General features: G+C 45.9%; 2 protein-coding genes and 1 long non-coding RNA gene across 9 annotated transcripts in view; 1 reads left to right on the top strand and 2 right to left on the bottom strand.

The window, feature by feature from the left end:
* LOC143518503 (nuclear GTPase SLIP-GC-like) overlaps nt 1-6730 on the bottom strand; it is a 37483-nt gene extending 30753 nt beyond the window's left edge. For 2 of the 3 annotated variants that reach the window (XM_077011003.1, XM_077011005.1), the window contains exon 1: nt 6616-6730. The gene's annotated coding sequence lies outside the window, so the exon portion shown is untranslated. Of the gene's footprint in view, nt 1-6320; nt 6372-6615 lie in introns of those variants that run through there. The other variant, XM_077011004.1, reaches the window with a different exon arrangement.
* Nucleotides 6731-7650: 920 nt separating this feature from the next.
* LOC143518513 (uncharacterized) lies at nt 7651-24563 on the top strand. The gene is made up of 3 exons (XR_013132220.1): nt 7651-10858; nt 23921-24127; nt 24428-24563. It is a non-coding gene; the product is annotated as an uncharacterized LOC143518513 (long non-coding RNA).
* Nucleotides 22424-25211, bottom strand: part of LOC143518509 (nuclear GTPase SLIP-GC-like) — a 160387-nt gene continuing 157599 nt past the window's right edge. For all 5 annotated transcript variants that reach the window (XM_077011017.1, XM_077011016.1, XM_077011019.1 and 2 more), the window contains 5 exons: nt 24655-24799; nt 24149-24257; nt 23931-24064; nt 23744-23831; nt 22424-23666 (listed from right to left, as the gene is read on the bottom strand). In XM_077011017.1, coding sequence (XP_076867132.1) covers nt 23611-23666; nt 23744-23831; nt 23931-24064; nt 24149-24257; nt 24655-24799 — 532 coding nt within the window. In that variant the 3' untranslated portion in view covers nt 22424-23610. The remainder of the gene's footprint in view (nt 23667-23743; nt 23832-23930; nt 24065-24148; nt 24258-24654; nt 24800-25211) is intronic.

A 25211-nucleotide genomic window follows, 5' to 3' on the forward strand; every position in this document is an offset into this window, starting at 1 on the left:
GTCTCCATGAAGGAGGCCGTCATGTCCTATAATCCCTGCCTGTCCTATAGGCCTACGTTATGACTCCCTATTCAGATCCTGCACCTGGACCACAGTCCCGCTACAATCAGGCCCACAGCAAAACCAGGGCAAGAATTTAAATGACCCTAGGAATCCTCGAGGCCAGGTTCCAGTGCCTGAAGGGGCTCAGAGTAACCCCTGATAGGGCGTGCCACATAGTAATGGCATATGTGGTATTACACAACATTGCAACCATCCAGGAAGAGCGACAGCCTACCATCTCTGACATGCCCACAGACGAGGAACCTTACATGCATGTGGGTGACAACAGAGATCGTGGAGTTGTCAGAGACTCCATCTGCAATCACTGCTTTCCACATTAAATTATGCACCACCACCCACCCCACCATCCACCCTGTAACCTTTTAATATACATTACAGTCAAATTCACTGTTATGTTTTATTATTAAATTTTTCCTGTAAATAAATATATTTTATAATATATTTTAAGAATAAGATATAGTTATGTACAGCCATACCACTTTGTACAATAGTCTTATACTTCACTTTTATCTGATGCCATGTGTGTTTCTGTAACGTGGCTCGCGCCACGGAGCGAGGAGACGGACACAATTGCAGAGATGAGCGAGATTTAATACGGGGAATACCAAAAGCAGAGTCGTAATACCGGGCGCAGGTCATATCGGGAAGGCAGTCCATACAAGAAATGACAACAGACATACTCGGACAGATAAACCAAACACGACGGGGAAACACGGAACAGGCAGGTACTCAGGTAGCGGAAACAATACTCACGAAGAACAGGTATACAAAGCATAAGGCACGAAGTAGACAAAATCACGGATACTGGACTGGGGAACTACTGGGACTTTATACATAGAACTGAAACAAGGGACAGGTGATAACAATGACACGGGGGCGTGGTAACAAACAAGGAATCACGAAGACAAACGAGCGGGGCGGGACAAACAGGCAGGGAACACGGACATGAGGGAACCCAGAGTGACAGCTACGAGAGGGGGCGTTGCCCTACGTGACAGTTTCACACCACTCAGATTAGACCTGGAATTAGTAAGTGTTCAATAAAAAAATATTTTAAAACTCAATACAGTATTATAAAGGTGGAGAAAATAATAATATAATCGCACCCTTCTGCTAAATATAAAAATATCATTTTCACTCACGCATTAACTCTGTTGGCAACTCTTTGACATGCTGACTGCCTTTCTCTAGCAGCTACCGCAGTATTACATTTACGTTTAATAATATCTAAATATTCTGCATACGCAGTCATTAATACTTAATTGTGTGTATATATATATATACAAGTCAGGCCCGTAGCCAGCATTGTGATGGGGGGGATCTTTTTCCCCCAAAAGTAGACTTCATTTGGCTCTCTACTCCAGTGCCCCCTAAATATACGAGCACACTTCGAACCTTTTAATTTACACATATTTTATTCATTATAAGCAAGGTTGCCAACTTTTCAAAATCACTAGGTGTGAGATTTGATTTGGGGGAAGGGGGGTGGTGTGTGTGTCAAACGTTGACCGGGAGGGTGGGGGGGGGGGGGGGTTATGTCTTATATGTTTCCTCTATGCCGCACCTAAAGCGATCGATCACAAGTGGTTGGCGCCAGAGCGAACTAGTAACTCATTGAATCATAGATGTAGATCGGAGATAAATAAACTAGATTTTTTTTTCAGATGTAAGAAATCAGATGTATGGCGTGTGAAAACGCTCATTGCGTGAGAGTTGGCAACACTGTTATAAGTTTGTGAGTCTGTTGTTGCTGTCCTTATTTGTTCGTCTGTATATTCACCGGAGATTAACAATTCATTAATTGAATAGCCTACCTATCTTGAGGGGCATGTGTGTACGGAGGGAGGGTGCGGGGGCGGGATCGAACGAACCCTTCGATCCCCCCTGGCTACGGGCCTGCAAGTGATGTTGGCAACACACAATAGAGCACTGCATTCAAGCCTTAAATTTTCTTGTCACCACCATTTCACGTTGGCGCTGTCACGAGACAGCCCCGGGCCCCTCCCTTTGGCGAGTGTTTGCGTCATTTTCGTCTACTTATGTCCATATATGTATTTCCGTGGTTGTGGTTCTACGTGAGTCAGAGTACTGCACGGGTCCGTTTTTTGAGACCCGCACCCACCCATATCCGCAGAGTACAGCACCCACCCACCCGCGAACCCGTGGCTATTTCACAGTTAAATCCGTACCCGCCCGGACCCGTTAATATTCTACCCGTTACCCACCCGTGCCCGTGAAAAATCACACAAATCGAAAGTATTCCTATAGAGCACTTTATTTTTCAATGAATAAACATCAGTAAACACAAAATAAAATCTAAGGCTGTTGTGCAGGAACAGTATTCCTATCTAAAAGTAGCAACTGGTAAAACGCAAGAAAACGTAGCCAGCCGGTGCCATAACACAATGCAAAACGAGAGGGAACAAACGCCAGTATAACAACTAAATAAAATCGCATAGGTTCACAAATCTATCCTAGGTTACTGCAGGAACAGTATATCGTCCACAGTCCCAGGTTTGAGCTGCGTTCTGCGCTCTTGGATCACAAATCCTAAACGCTAAGTTCTCTCTCATCATTTTTCCTTGTTCTAGCACAGCCACCCATTTAGCTTTGTAACCACCAAGCAAGCTACAATAAATGCCCGGTACTGCTCATACTTCCGCTGGAAAGAACCGAAGTTTGGGTATTACCCCAGAACGGGTGAAGAGTAAAGTTCAGCCCACTCTGGCCAACGGAGCTATGGTATAAGTAATCTCCCCCTGAGCTTCGCCACCACGATCGGGAGGCGGTAATCAGGCAAAAGGTAACACTGTTCATTACGTAGCAAATAAAAGCCTACTAAAAATGACCCCTTATTTTAACTTACCCGCCCGCATGCCCACCCGTAAAATTGCGGTATGTGTAAAACCCACCCGTTTCAGCATCTATTTGCCCGTACCCGCGGGTACCTGACCCGGTGCAGGACTCTACCTCATAGTACCTGTTGAATTATATAACCATATTATAATGTTTAGGTTTCCTACAACGCAGTGTGTAAAATGTAAAAAAAATCTCCTATATTCAGAATTCTGCTATAATTATAATAAACAACTTGTCACGTAGGGCAACGCCCCCTCTCGTAGCTGTCACTCTGGGTTCCCTCATGTCCGTGTTCCCTGCCTGTTTGTCCCGCCCTGCTCGTTTGTCTTCGTGTTTCCTTGTTTGTTACCACGCCCAGTGTCATTGCCATCACCTGTCCCTAGTTAGTTTCTATGTATAAAGTCCCGTCATTCCCCAGTCGTGTCATCCGTGATTTTGTCTACTTCGTGCCTTATGCTTTGTATACCTGTTCTTCGTGAGTATTGTTTCCGCTACTAGAGTACCTGCCTGTTCCGTGTTTCCCCGTCGTGTTTGGTTTATCTGTCCGAGTATGTCTGTTGTCATTTCTTGTATGGACTGCCTTCCCGATATGACCTGCGCCCGGTATTACGACTCTGCTTTTGGTATTCCCCGTATTAAATCTCGCTCATCTCTGCAATTGTGTCCGTCTCCTCGCTCCGTGGCGCGAGCCACGTTACATAATCACGGATCTATCCAGGACACAGCGAGAGAGCGAGACTCCGGTGAGTTTAGTCGCTGTAACGAGTTGTTGGCTGCTTCCGTGCAGTTTAACTCTCATGTGTTACAGCGCGAACGAGCCGGAGACAGGAATACCCCTGGCGCTGTGGGAACACGGAAGTCTCGACGCGCACCAACGAAAGCCCAGTCACTTTCGGTTTCGACTGGCTTTCGCGTCGAGACTCCTATTGAGCGCTACGTGTCTGCCCGGCTTGGCGAACACCACAGGCATGAGCAACCTGTGGTGCAAGCAGCGGGCAGACGGAATGAGCGCACAGACGAGCGTTGGCTAAACCCTCGGTTTGCTCTCGGTGGCCACTGCGAGCTCCCGACGCCTCGGAGGAGGCAGAGCCGTCGCAGAGAGAGCAACCGAGAGGCTTCTGTGTCTGTGTGTTCTTCCAGGCTCAACCCGGACACTGAGGAGGAGGACTTAACATCGCTGATCCCGCCGGCTACTCCACAGGACACCCCCATGTATTTTTTGGGGGGGAGTACAAGCCACGTCGGCTTGGCGGACACGCCCCCCGATGACGACAGTATGGTGGCTCCGCCCCCCGAGGACGTCGGCTTGGCGGACACGCCCCCCGATGACGTCAGTATGGTGGCTCCGCCCCCCGAGGACGTCGGCTTGGCGGACACGCCCCCCGATGACGTCAGTATAGTGGCTCCGCCCCCCGAGGACGTCGGCTTGGCGGTTCCGCCCCCCGAGGACGTCGGCTTGGCGGTTCCGCCCCCCGAGGACGTCGGCTTGGCGGTTCCGCCCCCCGAGGACGTCGGCTTGGCGGTTCCGCCCCCCGAGGACGTCGGCTTGGTGGCTCCGCCCCCCGAGTGCATCTCCTCACCTCGGATTCCTGTCCCCGCTGCCCGTAGGCAGTTCATACCTGTTCCTGTCCCCGCTGCCCGTAGGCAGTTCATACCTGTGCCTGTCCCCGCTACCCGTCGGCAGTTCGTGCCTGTTCCTGTCCCCGCGACCCTGGAGGGGTCGTCCACGCCGGTTCCTGTCCCCGCGACCCTGGAGGGGTCGTCCACGCCGGTTCCTGTCCCCGCGACCCTGGAGGGGTCGTCCACGCCGGCTCCTGTTCCCGCTGCCCGCCAGCGGACCCTGCCTGTTCCCGCTGCCCGCCAGCGGACCCTGCCTGTTCCCGCTGCCCGCCAGCGGACCCTGCCTGTTCCCGCTGCCCGCCAGCGGACCCTGCCTGTTCCCGCTGCCCGCCGCCCGGCCGCGCCTGTGCCCGCTGCCCGCCGCCCGGCCGCGCCTGTGCCCGCTGCCCGCCGCCCGGCCGCGCCTGTGCCCGCTGCCCGCCGCCCGGCCGCGCCTGTGCCCGCTGCCCGCCGCCCGGCCGCGCCTGTGCCCGCTGCCCGCCGCCCGGCCGCGCCTGTGCCCCAAGAGACTGTGCTGCCCCCTGTTGGGCATGGACTTTGTGTTCCCCCTGCTCCGCCATGTACCTCCTATGTTCCGTTGCCCGTGTTCCCCTTGCTCCCTGGTCCCGTCCCTGGTTTTGTTTTGGTCCCTGTCCCCGTGGTTGTGTCTGTTCGTGTCCATGTTCCTGTTCCTGTGTCTGTTTCCTGTGGTGTCGTCTCTGTCCCGGTCTCCGTGTCTGTTCCCCAAGTTGTTACCCACCTTGTTCCTGTCCCCGTCACCATCGTCCAGGCCGTGTTTGCCTCAGTGTTTACCTCTGCCCTGTCCCCTGGCCCCGCTCCAGTGTCTGTCCCCAGTCCTGTCCGGTCCGGTCCTGCTCCTGTGCCTCGCCCTGGCCCTGTCCTGCCCCCCTGTGTCCCGTGTCATGCCGTGTCCCGGCCCAGCTCTTGGCCTGTCTCCCTGTCTCCAGTCCCTGCCGTGTCCCAGGTCCCCCGTCCTATTTTGTCTGGTCCTGTCCCTCCGGTCTGTCCTGTGTCCGCTGTCCCTGTCCTGTCTGCCCTTGCGTGCCCCGGAGTGGCACGCTTTGAGGGGGGGTTCTGTCACGTAGGGCAACGCCCCCTCTCGTAGCTGTCACTCTGGGTTCCCTCATGTCCGTGTTCCCTGCCTGTTTGTCCCGCCCTGCTCGTTTGTCTTCGTGTTTCCTTGTTTGTTACCACGCCCAGTGTCATTGCCATCACCTGTCCCTAGTTAGTTTCTATGTATAAAGTCCCGTCATTCCCCAGTCGTGTCATCCGTGATTTTGTCTACTTCGTGCCTTATGCTTTGTATACCTGTTCTTCGTGAGTATTGTTTCCGCTACTAGAGTACCTGCCTGTTCCGTGTTTCCCCGTCGTGTTTGGTTTATCTGTCCGAGTATGTCTGTTGTCATTTCTTGTATGGACTGCCTTCCCGATATGACCTGCGCCCGGTATTACGACTCTGCTTTTGGTATTCCCCGTATTAAATCTCGCTCATCTCTGCAATTGTGTCCGTCTCCTCGCTCCGTGGCGCGAGCCACGTTACACAACTAAAGGAGATTTGCAGGTTGCTGAACTTGTATAAAAGTAATAACCTACAACAAATGAGTGTGGCGTCTACAAAATCATATCATGTACACTCGCCATTTCTGAAGAATTTGTGCTGCACAGGACTTAGGTTTCGTTTTCTTGTGACCTGCCGCAATTTCCAGCTGACAACTGACGTGACAACTTATACGGTCAGTAACTATGTTCTGAATCTGAACCCTTCAGTGTATTTTTACCTTCTCAATGGTGCAGGTCCCATTTCTGAGTGGTTACAGCTCACACCATCCTATCTAACACAGTGTATAAGTAGTGAGCAAGAATTAAATGAAGGAGGGTAGTGATGTGGAGGACATGTCACCCCAGTATTTCATCAAAATTATGCCTATGCTTCCTCAAAATTATCTTTTATTAACACAGACAATATAGATAACATCCTTATACATTAATCTGGCATCAAAACAAACACCAGCAAAATCTGAACAAAAAAGACGTAAACAAATTGTTGGTAAAATATGTTGTTATGCTACTTACTGTGTATGTAGTTGGGTTAAACAGAAGAGCAGTTGACAAAGCTGTATAAATGATCATATGCAGGTAGCTGAACTTGTACAACCACCTTTTCTGGAGAATGAGCGCTGCATACCGGACTTAGGTTTCATTTTCCTGTGCTGCCGCCGTTTTCATACCTTATGATTCAGTAGACACCACCCCCATTTGGCTATTACCTACATACAAGTTCAGCTACCTGCATATCATAATTTATACAACTGTTTCAACTGCTCTTCTGTTCAACACAACACAACTACATACACAGTAAGTAGCCTATTAATGTATTTCAACAACAATCTGTTTACGTCTTTTTTGTTCAACCTTTGCTGATGTTTGCTTTGCAGCCAGATTAATGTTTAAAGAACATTGTCTGAGTAGCAGAGCAGTGTTAATAAATCTATATTTCTGAGGATGCATAGGCATAATTTGGGGGCAATATTGGGGTGACATGTCCTCCCCAACGCTCTTTCTGTAGAAATGGTGATTGTACATGATGATTCAATAGACACCACACACATTTGTAGTCGGCTATTACTTTTATACAAGTTCAGCCACCTGCATATAATCATTTATACAGCTGTTTATTCTAATTATATGATAATTCTTCAGTATACAAAGAGTACCAGAAGTTCATAGATTATTCCCATCTTAGAGCACAGAAATGTCCTCATATAAACACCCACTAAGTCACAATACATGCGTATATTTTTTCAAAACTTACAATTACATCAAAAAGTTCAAATCTTAGTTTTTAAGTTCTCACATTAAAAATACAAGTACAGATTTTGGTATATAGCTCACATCAGGTTCTTCAGGTACCCAAGTTTTGGAGTATTTTTACCTCCACACCCAAGGGAGGAGTCAGTGGAAAACTTTTTATTCTGTCACCATGGTGACAGTATTGTCAGAAATCATGGAGAGTACGTCCGTTTACATCAAATCATGGAGATCAAATCAAGTCCTGCTCTAAACGAAACTTTTATAATTAATGCCTTTATTCATTCGTATTGTCTAGATATTATACTCTTAAATGACACCTGCTTAGATTGTGGTAACAATAAAAAAAATTACCATTCTTTTTGAAACAAGGATCACGTTCATTAGACAAGGACTGCCCGTGCCTCCTTTAATCTGATTTAACACCACTGCCTGTATTGCTGTAAAATGATTAGACAAGAACCTCTGATCACCGGCAATGCTTATCTAATCTATATATGCTCCCAAACTACTTATCTTATCATGTCTCTAACCTTTTCACACATGTGTATCTTGTTTCTCCAACAGTTGACTCTGGTCTATTGATATGGGGTTTCTCTCCGTCCTCAATGGGGGTTTGAACAGAGAAGGGTGGCTGTCAGACTGCGGCTGAGCAAGAGGCCTACAGAACCCAATGCTGACAGTTGTGGCCTAATACACAGGCGTACTGGGTTACAATACATAACTTTTTCCCCTCTTTCTTCCTCAGGTTGACACTCTAAAAATGGATAAAAGATGTACTTGCATCCGATCTCTTAAGTATCTTCTTTAAAATTCTAATTAAGTATTAATATGTATAACTGTAAATTTCTTAATGTTGTTTTTTTAAGGAAATAAAAGAGCATGTGAGGATAACAACCCTTCTACTTCACAGACACCAACTAAGAGAAAAACAAAGAAGTCAAGCATTGGTATTGAAAGAAAACAAAATATGAAATGCAGACTGTTCTTAGTTCGCACCAGAGGTGTCAATTCCAGGTTCAGAAAGTAAAAGTCCTCACTAGGATTTTGCTCAGGCTTCCTGGATTGTGCTGATTCCACTAATTTTACCTGGATTGCACTAATTAGAAAATCTAGCAAGCTTGAGCAAAATTCTGGTGAGGCCTTTTACTTTCTGAACCTGGAATTGACACCTCTGGTTTGCACAAAACATTATAAATACCAGTTTGTTTAAATGAAGTCAATTGACAGAAATAAAATATATTGTGACGTTGCGATGGTGAGGCAAAAAGCAGAGATAACACATAGTCAAATGTAAGCATGCGTTTAATTAGCAAAGAATAGCGCTTATGAGAACTATTCAAAACATAGAACACTTACGGTAAAACGCAAAACAAGAACTGACAAAGACGTAGACTATCACACACACACACACTTAAATACACAGACAATTAAAACATAGGTGCAAGACATGATCTTGATGAGACATGGAGCAGATGACAAGAATAACAGACATATACACACCGGAACACACACGGAAGTAATATGTACTTCTGTGGGTATCCCGGGACATGGTTAGATGCAACAACAAGCACACAGACACGTGTGTGTGTGTGTGTGTTTTTCCAGTTATGTATGATGCATGTTATTTGTCTGGCCCAATGCTTTAGAGGCATACAGCAAGCCTCTGAAATTGCCCCTCTGAACCATTTCACCTGTGCACTTAACTACTCAATAAGCCATGTTTCCAGTAAGATTTGAGGTATAATGATGTTGGGTCAGGCTAAAATCAGGTTCCTCTCTTAGGGAGCGACTTGTTTTTTATGGTGCATTTGTTATTCCTCTGGCCCAACATCAATAAGGCCTTCAATAAGCCTCTGAAACTGCCCCTTTAAATCCATTCACATACAGTATATGCCCACTGCTCAATATGCCACGTTCTTCTTCTGATTAATTTGTGTTCTATAACAGCATTTCTGTGTTTTTAGTTTTCAAATCTAAGAATGTTTCGTTACGTTAGAAATGCTGATGAATTCAATTATCATGTACAAACTGCATACAATTGGAAAGACTTGAAATAGAAACCATTTTACAAAAGGAATGCTTTCATTATATTTACATTTTTTTTCTACATTCACAAAATCAGTAGGCTATGGGAAACAATAACCTCTTAAATGCTCCTGTGCTAGTTTGTTTAATCCACCTCTTTTAACCCCTAGCAAACAAAGTGTGCAGCAAACATGCATCGTGAACACCCCCTTTTTGAATAAGGAACCAACTTCAGCCTAGTGCTGGGGAGTATACCGGTTTTCACCGTAAACCGGTGTTTATTTTTGTTATGATAAGAATCTTTCATATACCGCCCACACCTGCTTAAATAGCCTAAACGTGTCCGGAATGCAGCACGGTCGTTAATTGTTTCTCAAGGGACAGTCACTACAAATGCTGTCGAGCAAAAGTTGTTGCGGCTGGTGGTTACAAGAGCAATCTGCTGCACCACCCATAAAGCTTGTTTAAGGCTGGATTATACTTTCGCGAGTGACCGTAGTGCTCACCACACCTGTCAACGAACAGGTGTTTATAATTGGCGTGTCACATTCTGTGCAGTGTTCTCCAAAACGATATGTGGTATTATAAAGAAATACCCCTCAAAAACAGGGGAAGGAATATTTACCTGACAAATTTTAATGTTGTATTGTAACTGTATTTCGTTTCACGATAAATAACTATCTGACTGATCAGTTTTCTTGTATTACCTGGCCCGGACTTTCGCAGGGGCTTACGGGGCTAAAGCCCAGGGCCCCGGCGCTTTGGGGGCCGCGCCCCAGATAGCCGTTTTATTTATTGTCAATGAATAGAGCCAGGTGCGCCTGCAGGATTGGGTGGAGCGTCATTGATTATTTTCTCACAATGGCGGACAACAGAAAGTACGACAGTGGAGCGCAAAAAAGAAAGAAAAAGAAAGAAAGGAAGGAACGCGACAAAGAGGTGCTGAAAAAAATACCCAGACTTACAGGCTTTTTTAAACCTCTCAGTGGAGATGGAACAGAATCACCATCCCTCTTGTCTACCGAAAACATTATGTAACCCAGGTTATAAAAGCTTAGTATTTTTATTTTTTTAAATTTAATAAGCTAAGAACATATAAATAAATAAAGACACAAAATATTAGGAAACGAAACTTTATTCAGTTGATAAATAATAATTATTTAATAATTACTATTAATTTAATTCCCAGCACATTTCACATCTCATCCATAGTACGTCACAGACTACAGCCAATAAGGTGTAGGAAATAGGCGCGGGAAATACTGCCGACCTGGACCCAGTTCTTTCTTTTGGTTCGAGCAGCCATCGTGAGCAGAAGGCGTTTCTGTAAGAAAGTTAAACAGAAATTGGATTTGTGATAAAAACTGCCGTGCTGGCAAGTAAAGCCTCTTTAATGTAAAACGCTGAACGGGTGGACCTAAGGAGCGCTTTATGGTGAACGGGGAGTATTTACTGCTGGGATACACGGAGTTTTGCATCGGTGAGTGACTTTAGTAATTACTAGCCAACTATGCTAGCGCTAGCCAACTATGCTAAGCTAACTATATAATTTCAATTGGATTTTCGTGATGTCGGCGCTAAAATGTGTCAGCATAACCTCCTAAAATTATTTATGACCTGTCTAACTAAGACAAGACTTAAGAGTGGTATCTGTAGAGGCTGGGAGTGTGTATTTTTATGTTTTATTAGAGATTTTTAGGCCTGTGTAACCACAAGCTGGTCCGTGTGCCGCTAAAAGTGTGCACCATACATTTGCGCGCAGCACAGACACGCGCTGCAGAATTGTAACCCCTTGTTTGCCAGTCTTTACATTTATTTTAATTTTCGCTGTAAAATATGTTCAGTTAATTGTTAAAGGAAGTCAAGATGTTGTGAATATGTGTAGTTAACTGTGAATTGTAATGTTTAGAGCTGATATGTGTTCATATAAGGAACTGCTGTGGACAACTGTGATTAGTGAAAGTGAAACTATTCGTTTGCTGTTGCTGAACTTTCATTCATCTTCAGAGCGGTAGGAGAAACGCGTACCATTCCACAGATTGGATATTCCAACTGCCACCTGTGAAACAAACGGACATTAATTACACCTACACACACAGATCACAAGGGAAATTATATTGTATAACTATTTGAAACATACATAGATATTTTATTGCTGATTGTAATTGACACCAACTAGTGAATATATATATTATATGCATAATCTACCTAGACATATTATTCATATTGGATGTTATGATTGTTTTGTTTTATTTTTTATTTTAAAGAAAAAATTATTTTTGCTTACCTTGTCATTAAAAGGAGGTTACCCTAACCTCCCAAATTCCAAAACAGTGGTGCAGTGTCATCTCTAGTGTGGTGTAGTCCTTGGCTCCGTAGACGATCCTAGGCCTTCTGATTGGCCCACAGTATTCCCTTTATATTTCCTATTAATTAACCTCAAACACTTACCTTTGGTATTCAGCACTGGTATTTAAATACTGAAACAAGTTAACTTATTGCAACTTCCTAGTCAGTCCGTTACAATTAGCTTTGCTAACACCAGCAGCAGCAGCCTTGCTAACCCCGGTCCTGGTGCTACGATACCGCCAGGACCTATTGCTAAGCGGAAAGACCACTAGCAACTGCGAACAATCTCTAATAGTAGCGAAAAAAATTTAATGATGCAGCTCATTGGCGTGTGGCACTATAGTGGAGTTAATCAGCGAGTTTGATCCCTTTCTGAAGTCTCACATAAAAAAATATGGAAATGCAGGTGCAGGGACACTGTGACGCGGGAGGCGGCAGACGGACGAGACACGGAATCCGCTGGTTCAGACACGGTCACTTTAATTCTGACACAGGTATTGCGCAATAGCGCACGAGCAACACAAAACAAGCAAACACAACGTGCACACTTAGACAACGACGAGCACAGGACACTGCGCGAGCGCACATTAAATAGACAGACCACATTAGCCCCACGTGATTACGAGACGATTCACAGGTGAGACACATTATTCACACGACGTAGCCCCCACCATGGTGTTCCACTGATGCAGACAAAGCACGTGGACAACGTATACACGCGCCCAAAAGGGAGGGGCCGGGGTCCTCAACGTGACAGACGCTCCCTCCAAGGGCACTACCCGTCCCGGGGTGCCAACAGGACCGAGTGCCCCGAACCCACGGCGATGGGCGGATCCGACGCGCTCAGTCCTGCGTCTGAGAGGTGACCGCCCTTGGGGAAGCGTCCGCCACGGACCGCCTAGAACACCCTCCCTGGGAATACAGGGGAAAAGACGTTAGACAGGCGCCAGGCTTCGCGCCAGGAGGAGAGCGAGTAGGGGAGAGAGGTCCGGAGCTGCGGGTGCTGCATTGTGTAGTCCCCCTCCTGCCTTCGCTGCGAACCCTCCACCAGGTGCAGCGCGGCTGGCAGACGTGCCCGGGGCAGCGCAGCGGGCAGACGTGGGCAGACGTGCCCGGTGCAGCGCGCGGGACTTCTCCGTCGGTCTCCATAGGCTCCTCTTCACCCTCCAGGATCCCCTCCATGTACTCTACCGGGCTCTCACCCCGGGAATAGTCCATGGAGCTAGCCCTGGAGGGTCTGGAGGACGCGTCCTCATGTAGAGGTCGCTGTTCGTGAGCTCGGACACTCCCGAGCACACAGACGGGGGATAGTCCTCCTGCTCCCCTTCACCGTAGTATACGGTAGAAGCATCATCCTCAGACGGGGGATAGTTCTCCTGCTCCCCTTCACCGTAGTATACGGTAGAAGCATCGTCCTCAGACGGGGGATAGTTCTCCTGCTCCCCTTCACCGTAGTATACGGTAGAAGCACCGTCCTCAGACGGGGGATAGTTCTCCTGCTCCCCTTCACTGTAGTATACGGTAGAATGCATAACGACGGAGGGTAGGCTTCCCCCTCGTCCTCCAGCTCCTCCTCCTCGCCTGGGGAGTCCCCCTCCCTGAACTTGCTCTCGGGGGTCTTCGCTACTCCGCAGAGCGCAAAGGAGCTCACCCGCAGGGGTGAGGGATCCCTGGACGAAGAGGGGTGGTATGTCCCCCAAAGCCGCACCGCCTCCTGGCGGAGCTTCTCCGCTGCCTCGGGGTCGTGGTGTACCCGCGCCTGACGCAGCAGGGACGCACAGATCGGGTCCTCCTCGAGCTGCGCCAGCGTCGGCGTGGTTACCTGGTGCAGGGGTGTGTTCTCCTCCCCAAGCTCCCCCTCTGGTGGCGTACCTGCCCTGTAGAGCTCGGGGATGCTAACCCTTATGGGCGAGCATTCCCGGCAAGGCGAGGGATGTCTCTCCCGCCACACCCGTACTGCTGTCTGGTGGTATTCATCAGCCAGCTCGGGAATAGCGGTCTCCCGAGCCGCGCACAGCAGGTAGGTGCACTCCGGGTCCTCCCTGAGCTGCGCCAAAGTCGGCGGGGCTTTGCGGCGCGGGGGGGAGGAAGAAGAGTGGTGGTGCCGCTTGCAGGGCTTTTTCCCCTTCTTGGGCTTGCTCTTGCAGCCTGGCATGTTGTTGTGTCTCTCAGATGGCTCGTCGTTCTGTGACATGGGAGGCAGCAGACGGACGAGACACGGAATCCGCTGGTTCAGACACGGTCACTTTAATTCTGACACAGGTATTGCGCAATAGCGCACGAGCAACACAAAACAAGCATACACAACGTGCAGACTTAGACAACGATGAGCACAGGACACTGCGCGAGCGCACATTAAATAGACAGACCACATTAGCCCCACGTGATTACGAGACAAGTCACAGGTGAGACAGATTATTCACACGACATAGCCCCCACCACGGAGTTCCACTGACGCAGACAAAGCACGTGGACAACGTATACACACGACCAAAAGGGAGGGGCCGGGGTCCTCAACGTGACAGACACCTTCATATCTTTCTTCCAAAACGTGAGGAGTTTATTCAGCTAATGGGCGAGCGTGTTTTATCTGAAATAGTGAAGTAAAAATGGCAAAATACTTCTCAATCAGTGTTGACTCAGATGGACTTTGTGGAGGAGATTGTCCAGTTTAAAGACTTTATTCATGGTAAAGGCATCACATCTGCTCCACATTTTTTTACAGTTAATTAGAGAAAAAACCTTCTGGACATTGCATTCAGGCTGTACTTGACATTCCCTGTCACAAATGCAAGTGGTGAGTGATCATTCTCAAAGCTTAAAATAGTGAAGAATAGACTCAGATCCACATGGGACAGGAAAGACTGAATCATTTGACTCTCATGTCTATTGAGAGTGATCTGTTGAGAAAGTTGGACTTCAGTGATCTTGTCAAGGACTTTGCTGCAAAAAAATCCAGAAAAGTAAACATCTCTTCAGTTTCATTTTCACTTGTGAAGGAATTCTAAATGCTGGGTTGTTTGTACATATATCACTTGTTCATATGACTTTGTAAAATATACTTCAGTGTACCACTTACCTGCACTCTGTTTTAAAGCTTGTGTCGATTGGAAATAAATAGGAGTGTTTATAGGAAGTAATTTTCAGCTTATAATTGTGTGTGTGTGTGTGTGTGTGTGTGTGTGTGTGTGTGTGTGTGTGTGTATGTACATGTGAAACTGCATAGCCATAAAAAAATAGGGGCCCGTTACTGGCTCAAGCCCAGGGGCCCGTATCCCCCTAAATCCGGCCCTGTGTATTACGTTAACAAATAATTCCGGGGCGAAAAATGAGAGAACGTGAAGACGTTAAGATTGGGCATTTGAAAAATAAACTTGACGTCGTGACTGGCGCAAGGGTCCGCGCAGCAAAAATGACGCAATCGCGATGGCTCCGCTGTGGTGTCGTGAGCTCGTGCATCTCTCGATTTTTGTAACTTCGCACGTTCCGCTCTTCAGCGCTGTGTTTTGCGCGTAGTTATGTTTGCAGGGTTCATACACCTTAACAAGGTGGAATTCAAGCACTTGTACGGCACTTTCAAGGTCCATTTTCAGTATTTTCCAACACCTTCAGCTTAATTAAGTTACATATTTATACAAATACACATATGGTCGAAATGATTCGAAATAATTCACTTTTTATCACATTAAAAGAGATAGTACTGTCTCGCCAGTATTTGACCACTGTTATTATTTATTTGTTTAAATATAGTGTTATTTAATAAAGGGAAGATATTTGGGACTTTTCAGTACAATACAACCATTGACAAACACCTCTTATTTGTTATAAACAAACTGCAATTTATAATATTCTGTGTAGCTGGTTCACAGCTATATACAAGTTGTATAAACCTACAGTTTTGATGTCTGAAAAAAAATTAAAAGGTTTTGCATTTTTACTGCAACTGTCGTGCTATTCATTCCCTAGTGCTACCATTTGAAAACTGATCATGTGGGGCCATGCAAATTTGTATTACATGTAATTTTTCTAACATTTTTCTAATAGTGGAATAGCATACTCTTAACCACTCTACTGCAGTAATTCTTTTCGCAATCAATGCAATTAACACATCATGCACGGGGGAAAAAACCCGTCAAATACCGTGAAACCAATATAATTTCAAAAAATACAGTGATATATAATTTTGATCATACCGCCCAGCACTACTTCAGCCGCCGAATAAAGAGCTGCGAATAAGTAGCCAAACTAATCGGAAACTGCGAATGAGTAACCAACTTCAGCGTCGTCCAGTGGCGACAGGTGATACAACAGCATAATTTTTTATGGGTGAGGAATTGGAAAAAATATCTACCATTTTCTTTTGAGTTTGTATTTTAAAAGTTAAAAGATATGCTGTAGCTCCCACTCACATGGACGTCTCTGCCCATCAACAAATGCGGTAATCCGATCACCAGCTGGACACACAAAGCAGGGGAGCTGAGCTGAAACTTTAGCACTAAGCATTGAAAATGGCCAAGCGAAAATATCGCATTTTTTCACAGTCTACATCTCTGTCAAACCCAAAGAGGACACACTCATTTATAAACTGTACATAGTTTTAAGTTAATTTCAATTGGATCAAAAGTCGCAAACTCAAGTCAATTTGGTTTCAAGTTCGCCGCGTTATTATATTTTTTACATGATGTCACCTTACGAGCTCCGTAATATTTGGCATCACCTGTCGCTGTCAACGCCCCGTCGCCGTATCCCCATGACGTCACATGCCCCGCCCCCCGGTCTTCTCACCTTTTTAACCCCTGACCCATTTTCATGCCTGATGTAAGTTTGTATGTGTGTAACTGTCACGGTGAGGACCCCGGCCCCTCCCTTTTGGGCATGTGTTTACGTAGTCTACGTGCATCGTCTGCGTCTATGGATATCCGTGGTTATGGCATGTCGTGTGAATAATCTGTCTCACCTGTGACTCGTCTCGTAATCACGTGGGGCTAATGTGGTTTGTCTATTTAATGTGCGCTCGCGCAGTGTCCTGTGCTCGTCGTTGTCTAAAGTCTACACGTTGTGTGTGTGCTTGCTACATGTTATTCGTGCACTGTTGCGCAATATTTGTAAGAATAAAAAGTGACGTCAGTGGAAACTAAGGATTCAGTGTCTCATCCTTCGCCACAGCCCCAGCGTCACGAGCCGTCAGAGACACCAAAAGATGCCAGGCTACGCTACCCGGCCAAAGAAGGCACTTCGCCCCAGTAAGCGGCACCACCGCTCTTCCTCCTCTCCCCCGTGCCGCTTAACCCCGCCGACTCGGGAACAGCTGATGGAGGACCCTGAGTGCTCTTACCTGCTGTGTGCAGCAAGGGAGACCTCCGTACCCGAGTTGGCGGAGGAGTACCGCCGGACAGCTGCGCGGGTGTGGGAGGAGAGGCATCCCTCTTCTTCTCGGGAGCTCTCGCCCCTGCGGAGGGGTGTCCAGGAGCTGGAGAAGGACCCCCCCGGTCGAGAGGAAGGCTCCTCCCCGCGCTAAGGAGCTTCACCCACGCAAGAGCAGCTGGAGAAGGACCCGGTGTGTGCCCTCCAGCTGGCTGCGGCCAGGAAGGCAGAAGAGAGAAACCCCGAGCTGGCGGAGATCTTCCGCCAGGGCGCGGTACGGATTTGGCAGGAGCTACACTCCCCTCCATCCCGCGCCCTCTCGCCTCCGGAAAAGGGTCCCAATATGATCGGCGTCACGGACATGACCCCGGAGACGGAATTCGGGGAGGAGGACTCCGAGCAGGAGGCAGAGGAGGGGGATTACCCTCCGTCCGTTTACTCCGCTCCCACCATTGACTATGTTGGGGAGGGAGAGGAGGATGAGGATTACCCTCCGTCCATCTGCGACGACACCACCGTCGACTACGGTGAAGAGGAGGAGGAGGAGGAGTCAGAAGAGGAGGACTACCTCCCTCCGCCTGTAGGTCCCTCTCCTACGGTACAGGAGGACGACGCGTCCACCGTGGATTACCGCGCGGAGGACTATTCCCCGTCCGTGGGGTCTGGCGTATCGGAATACACGGAGAGCGACCCCTACACGGAGGACGAGGAGGAGAGCTTTCCCTCCTCCGTGGGGACTGTAAAGGGGCGGAGGACTCCAGGGGAGAATGCGTCCTCCAGATCTTCCAGGGCCAGCCCCATGGACTGTTCCCGGGGTGAGAGCCCGGCAGAGTCCATGGAGGGGATCCTGGAGGGTGAGGAGGAGAAAATGGACACAGCGAAGGAGCTCCCTTGCACTGCACCCGACGCGTACGCCAGCCGCGTTGCACCCGACGCGTACGCCAGTCGCGCTGCACCCTACGCGTACGCCAGCCGCGCTGCACCCAGCACGTCCGCCGGCCACGCTGCACCCGGCATGTCCGCCAGCAGCGCTGCACACGGCATGTCCGCCAGCAGCGCTGCACCCGGCGCATCCACCAGCCGCGCTGCACCTGGCACGTCCACCAGCCCCGCTGCACCGGGCGGTGGCTTTGCAGCACAGGTCGGAGGAGGACCGTTTGCTGCAGCTCCCGATCTCTCTCCCCTTGTCGCCCTACTCCTGGCGCTGCACCTGGTGCCTGTTTCGTGTGTGTGTGTGCCAGTGTTCGTAAGTCTACCCGTATGTCTACCAAATCCCTTTTTCCCATTTATTCCTCTTTGTGTAAGTGTTCCTATGTGCATGTTCGTAAATGTTCCATTCAACCTGTCTAACGTCTTTTCCCCGGTCTTCCCAGGGAGGGTGTGCTAGGCGATTCGTGACGGACGCTTCGCCAAGGGCAGTCACCTCCCAGACGCAGGACTGAGCGCGTCGGATCCGCCCATCGTCGTGGGTTCGGGGCACTCGGTCCTGTTGGCACCCTGGGACGGGTAGTGCCCTTGGAGGGAGCATCTGTCACGTTGAGGACCCCGGCCCCTCCCTTTTGGGCGTGTGTTTACGTAGTCTACGTGCATCGTCTATGGATATCCATGGTTATGGCATGTCGTGTGAATAATCTGTATAACCTGTGACTCGTCTCGTAATCACGTGGGGCTAATGTGGTTTGTCTATTTAATGTGCGCTCGCGCAGTGTCCTGTGCTCGTCATTGTCTAAAGTCTACACGTGTGTGTGCTTGCTACATGTTATTCGTGCACTGTTGCGCAATATTTGTAAGAATAAAAAGTGACGTCTGTGTCTCATCCTTCGCCACAGCCCCAGCGTCACAGTAACATGTATTTGATATACCACAGAATGTGCAGTGTTCTTGAAATCAAAAGCTTAGCTAGTTTCCATCAGAATATACAGTCTGCACTGACTGTGACTTATAGTTGCACTGACAACATGACTAAGTATTTTGACTGTCTTGTTCATAGGCAATGGTACACAGTAGGGCTGGGTATCGATTCAAATTCCAAGAATCGATCCGATTCCGATTCTGAAGATTAAGAATAGATTTATTTCGATTTATTTAATCCGATTTAATCGATTCGATCCAATTCGGGGTTTAGTGTTATTAAAAATGTATTTATTTGAGCTGTTTCCTGACTATGTACAGAAGCAACATGTTAAAACTAGTATTATATCAATATTAATCAGCAAATAGTTACTGGTAGTTGGTAGTTATTGATGGCTGGAAGACTGGTGAAAAGGGTAATCATAAATCTACCTTCAAGAAAGGTAATCCAGGACAATAAACAGAGGACATCTTTGAGGTGTCTATATCTGCAACAGTGGACTCCTACTGGGACACTAACCAGTGCATTATTATTATGATTGAAATAATTAAGAAGTCACCCAAAAGCTGTTGCTACCAAATGCATTTTTATTTTAAAAGTGCTCACACTTAATAAACCGTATAAAATGTAAACGTGTATTTTTCTTAAAAGTGAGATTATAAGAACAGAACTCTCACGTTACGGTCCCCGACCCCTCCCTGTTGGGCATGTGTTAACGTTGTCTGCGTCTGTGTATCTCCGTGGGTGCGGGTGCGTCTTGTGATAATCCTCACCTGTGGCTCGTCTCGTCATCACGTGGGGTTTGTGTGGTTTGTCTACTTAATGTGCGTTCGCGCAGCGTCCTGTGCTCGTTGTTTGAGTCACACATGTTCTATGTAAACGTGTTTTATGTGCGCTGTCTGTGCTTCGGTAAATGTAATAAACGTAACGATTTGGAAAGTGCAAAGGATTCTGTCTCGTCTATCGCCTTGCGCCCAACGTTACAAGAACATTTTTAACTTTTTAAAACTGTAAAAACACTGGGTAAACTGTCAGTGACATGGACTAACTGTAAATAGTCACTGACACTGGATAAACTGTCCTGTTTTTAGATTGCCGATTTGACTATCGTCAATACCGTCACTGTCCGACGCCATGTTGTTTTACAGTTAGTTAGATCGAGCACGCCTGCGTGAATTCAGTGACGAGGCGGGGGTAAAAGTTCACAAAAAATCGATCTTTGGACGTACGAATCGATTATCAGATCATCATACGCGAATCGATTCTGAATCGGAAAATCAATTTTTTCAACACAGGCCTAGTACACAGACTAGATACTCTGATGGCACTGGCAAATTGACTGACCTAAATATTTGCTTTTTGGGCAAAAACAAAGAATTTTGAGTGAAGTATCTGCTTTTGCAGGTATTTCATTGAGTTTTGCTGTTTGCACTAACTGTTTTGAGAAATGCACTAGTTGTGATGCCAATGTAAATCATGATGTGAGAAATGAACCAAATCAACTGAGAAAAACTGTAATAGTAAATTAATAATTAATAAAGAATTAACAATAAACTCCAGCTTATCCAGAGAAATCTTTCTAGTAGGGCAGTGAGTTCAGACTTTGCCAAATATACAAAACCTACATTGCACCACAGTGACTTTGTGAAACAGGAGCAATGTGCAAGTCATGAGCTCAGAAAGCATTTTCCTCTCCACTATATGCAAAAAAAGACAGAAAGCAAGTGTGCAAATGACCCCAGCACTGTCCTGCGGCAGGCCAGGTAGTCAAAGCAGTGGTATGAAAATCATTCTCATACCACTGCTTTGAGTACCAGGCCTGCCGCAGGACAGTGCTGGGGTCATTTGCATCCCATTTGCATCCCCAAATGTTTCTTATAATTTTTATGCTGATGATATACAGCTCTGTTTATCTTTAAAAAAAGATGATTTCAGTAGATTGAGGAGTCTAACTGATTGCATTCAGAGTATTAAGGATTAGATGGCCTGTAATTTCCTCAAGTTAAATGAAGGAAAAACAGAAGTCTTGATTTTTGGCCCTCCAAATGTGATCGGGGACGTAAAGAAGGAAATTGGCCCACTGGCTTTACGGATAAATTCTTATCCAAGGAATTTGGGAGTGTAACGCGGGGGTGCGGGCGGAAGGACGAGGCACGAATATCCTGCTCGCACACTGAAGCGTCATTTTATTGAGTACAATCAGCGCAGAAGCGCACATATAACACAAACACGAACGTGTGAGACTCAGACATAGACGAGCATGGGACACTGCCTGAACGCACATTAAATAGACGAAGCACATAAACCCCAAGTGATGACGAGAGACGAGCCACAGGTGAGACGGATGATCACACTCGGACACAACCACACCCACGAAGATACAGACGCAGACGACATGAACACACGCCCAAAGGGGTGGGGTCAGGAGCTGTACCATGACAGGGAGTAATTTCTGACTCAGTTAAAATTTTCAATGCATATAAGGAAGCTGGTTCAGAGCTGCTACTTTCAATTGAGAAATAGCAAACATTAGGAAAATGCTTTCGTTCCAAGATACAGAAAGAATTATTCATGCTTTTGTATCATCACGCCTTGATTACTGCAATGCCGTATTTAGCCTACGTGTTTTAGTGAAGGAGCTATGACACGGTTGCAGCTGGTCCAGAATGCAGCAGCTCGAGTGCTTACTGGTGCCAAAAGAAGAGAGCATATCACACCTGTTTTGGCCTCACTGTATTGGCTGCCTGTTGCCCAGAGGGTAGTTTTTAAGATTTTGGTTTTGACTTACCAAGCCTTGTATGGGGATGGTCCATTATATATTTCTGATCTATTAGTCCCTGGTTAGTGATCTGGTTTGCAAGCAGCTTATAGCAAAGTGGGGAATCGTCAGGGCCCTCTACGCCCTCTCAGAGGGCCGAAAATATTCTTAAAACATTATATATAAAATTATCCAATATTTTATCTACTTAGTTTGACAATGGACATCTAAACAATTACAAAAATATAAGCAAATAAATTATTCCACCGTGTCTATACAATCTGTGTTGGAAGGTGAGGGGTTAAGTGGAAGCCTGTGAGCCTGTGTCTCCCTCTATCAGGACTGTGATGCGCGCTGTTCGTTTACAGAGGGCCTGGCAGTTATAATTCAGCACAATACCAGTTTCAAATGACAGTAAAATTGGCCAATCATATCTTCCCTCTTCGTGGGCTTAACTGTAAGATAATTCCTGGCCGCTGTGGAGACGTTAGCTAGCATTAGCGTACCATCGCTAGCTAGTTTCGATTAACTGGTTTAACAGTAATAGCCAACTATAAATTACTGAATCATCATTTAAAGTCACCTTTTATGGAAAATGAGCATTGCCTAAAGGCAGTGCTCATTTTCATGTGTGCTGCTGTCATTTCCTGCTGACAACTGGTGTGGCAACTTGCTTACTATGCAAGGTGCAGGTGGGGAGAGAGGACAGACCCAGAACAGAGCCAACACTCAACTGTTTTTATTGGACATGAACAGACACAGTCACATACTCAGGGAAAATTTTTCAGAGACTGCAGGAGGAAACCCCCCACAGACACAGGGAGAACATGGAAACTCCACTCAGATAGGGACTTGAACATAAAGCCCCAGTGCTGAGAGGGTTGCCCATGTCAAATGTTTCTTCTCTACAGGCTGCCTATGATTATAAGTGACTACTTTAACAAAAGGTGCTCACATACACTGATCATCATAAGGAGTAAAATAAAGAACAGCATGGGTGTTACATGGTATTGAACACAGATAGGAAGGATCACATGAACGTCACATGTGTATGAAACACTTATGGAAAGAAATAAAATAAGATGTTTCTTTTTATTTATACTGTAAAGCACTTTGAGTTACATGTATGTATGAAAGGTGCTATACAAATAAAGATTATTATTATTATTATTACATAAGCTTCCCAAATAAACCCCATAACAAAGTAGTTCTCCAACACCACTACCAGTTAACACTAATAGGAGTAAAACACAGTTGGCATGCAAATACCTACTTCAATAATTAAAGACACCATACATGCAAATCAGTTTATAATAGATAATAATTCCCATTCCCATCAAAACCGAACATGCAAGAAAAAGAAACAAATAAGCATAAGCTTCCTGGAATGATAAAACAATGAATCCATTAATATATGAATTAAGCAATCCGGATTGACAGCAAGGGTCATGTTACAACAGCTTTGGCAACAGCTTTAACATTTTTACAGCTTCTGGTCTGAACAGATCTGGGTTTTGATTTTACAACCTGCACACATTATTTTTAAATGGCAAAAGTAAATATAATTAAAATACGTTTGTGTAGTTAATAAAACATATAGATGATTAACAACATTGTAGGCATTATTTCATGAGGGCATAATCTGAAGGAGAATAAAGGTTTTATTATGAAAATATCTGATCTACAGACTAGGGGTGAGTTTCCCAAAACGTTCTTAGCGCTAAGTACTTCGTAACCTAGTTCTTACGTAAGAGGTTAAGAAGTACTTAGTGCTAAGAACGTTTTGGGAAACTCACCCCAGACTGGTTGTATAACAACATATTTGATGAGGAACACCACTGGGCTTATTAGCACCAGTAGAGTTTGATTAAATTCAAACAAAATGTTGATATAATTCTTTAGCAGCCCATTAATCAGAGACATGAGTAATTAACTTCTTCAGTTCCTTTATCTCATCAGAGACATCTACAATGAAGAAAAACATTCAGAGTTACATTTATAATATTAATATTAACATGAACTTGTCTTTAATAATCACTTACCTATGTGAGGCAAGGTGTTTTCACTATAGAGTGAATTATCCATTGCTTCTCTAAGTCTTTTATTTATTATCTCCATTAAGGGTTCATTCTGTTTAAGGGAACATGCCAGTGTTCACGTAATGACACGGAATATGGATTTTATATGTATTGAAGGCTGTTAATATACATTCATTGCAGAAATACCAACCATCTCATCCTCAAACATCTTCAGGAGGTCTTCCTGTGCATTCTGGAACATGGAACTTCTTGATGACTCTATGTGGTCCAGCAGGATGGCCTGTTTCTTTTTCATCGAGCCTGTTCCAGAAACTGCAGCAGCTCCTGCAGCAGGACAACAGTGATCACGTCTTTGTGGAGATACATTAGGATTCAGCGTTGTAAGAGGTACCATGAGCGGTAGCTTACTCTGATAGCAAGGCAGCATTGAGGTCTTAATGGACTCAGCAAGGGAGGCATATATTCTCTTTTTTTGCTGAAGAACTTGTTGTTTAAGCATAACCTTCATGTTGTTTTCCTTTTGGAAGGAACAAATGAAAAATAAAATAAAATGGTGAAAATAGCAGGAAATTGTAAAGCACCTTGGGTATCCTGAAAGGTGCTATATAAATTGAATATTCATTCATTCATTCATTCATTCATTCATGCTCCAATATCATCAACGCTGTACACATTTTGATGTAAAAGGTCTGACAGCCAAGAACAGGAGGCTGATTGTGGAGCAGGATTCGCTTTCCAACATGCAGCAGTGGGGCTGAACAATAAAACACTATAGGAGCCCTTATAGTAACTGAAGACTGTGGAACATCTTACACCATCCATCATGGTTGTCAGGTAACATCATAATTAGACCAATGGTATGGAATACTGTATAAATTATATATAATGTTGATAGACAGTACTGACTTGTTTACCTCAGTTTTAAGGAATTTCAGCATGTGGCTTAGCACTGGGGAATCTTCATAGTTATGCAGCAAGTCCTCTGGTATTATAGTGAAGCTGTCAATCTTTGTTTGCAGTGAATCTGCGTTTACATCAGTTTCATTCCCCTGGAGGCCCCTGGATAAATATTGGAATGAAATATTAATTATCTAGAAGGAAGCACGATATACACAACCATGAAGGTGGAACGCTCAGTTACATTTGTCCCTGACGTTTTCCTGATGTGTCAGGGGAAATCTTCACTGAAACATGGTTACTAATTTCAAGAGATCTTAGAACATAAGAAGAAATTAAGGTGCTGGAAGCTTTTTGAACTGAAAGAGTTGAGAAGACTTTTGTTTGTGTTTTGTTGCATGTTCTAATATATTCAGGTTTTAGTTCTGATTAGTCTGCTTGGATTTAATGCTGTTTTGGTATTTACCTTTGCCTGTTTTATGACCTGATTTTTTGTTTGTTTTGTTTTCCTTGGACTGTCCTTTGCATATTCAAACTATTTGATTTTACTTGTGAGCCTGATACTTTACTTAGT

The sequence above is a fragment of the Brachyhypopomus gauderio genome, chromosome 7 (assembly GCF_052324685.1).
Source record: "Brachyhypopomus gauderio isolate BG-103 chromosome 7, BGAUD_0.2, whole genome shotgun sequence".
NCBI lineage: Eukaryota > Metazoa > Chordata > Actinopteri > Gymnotiformes > Hypopomidae > Brachyhypopomus > Brachyhypopomus gauderio.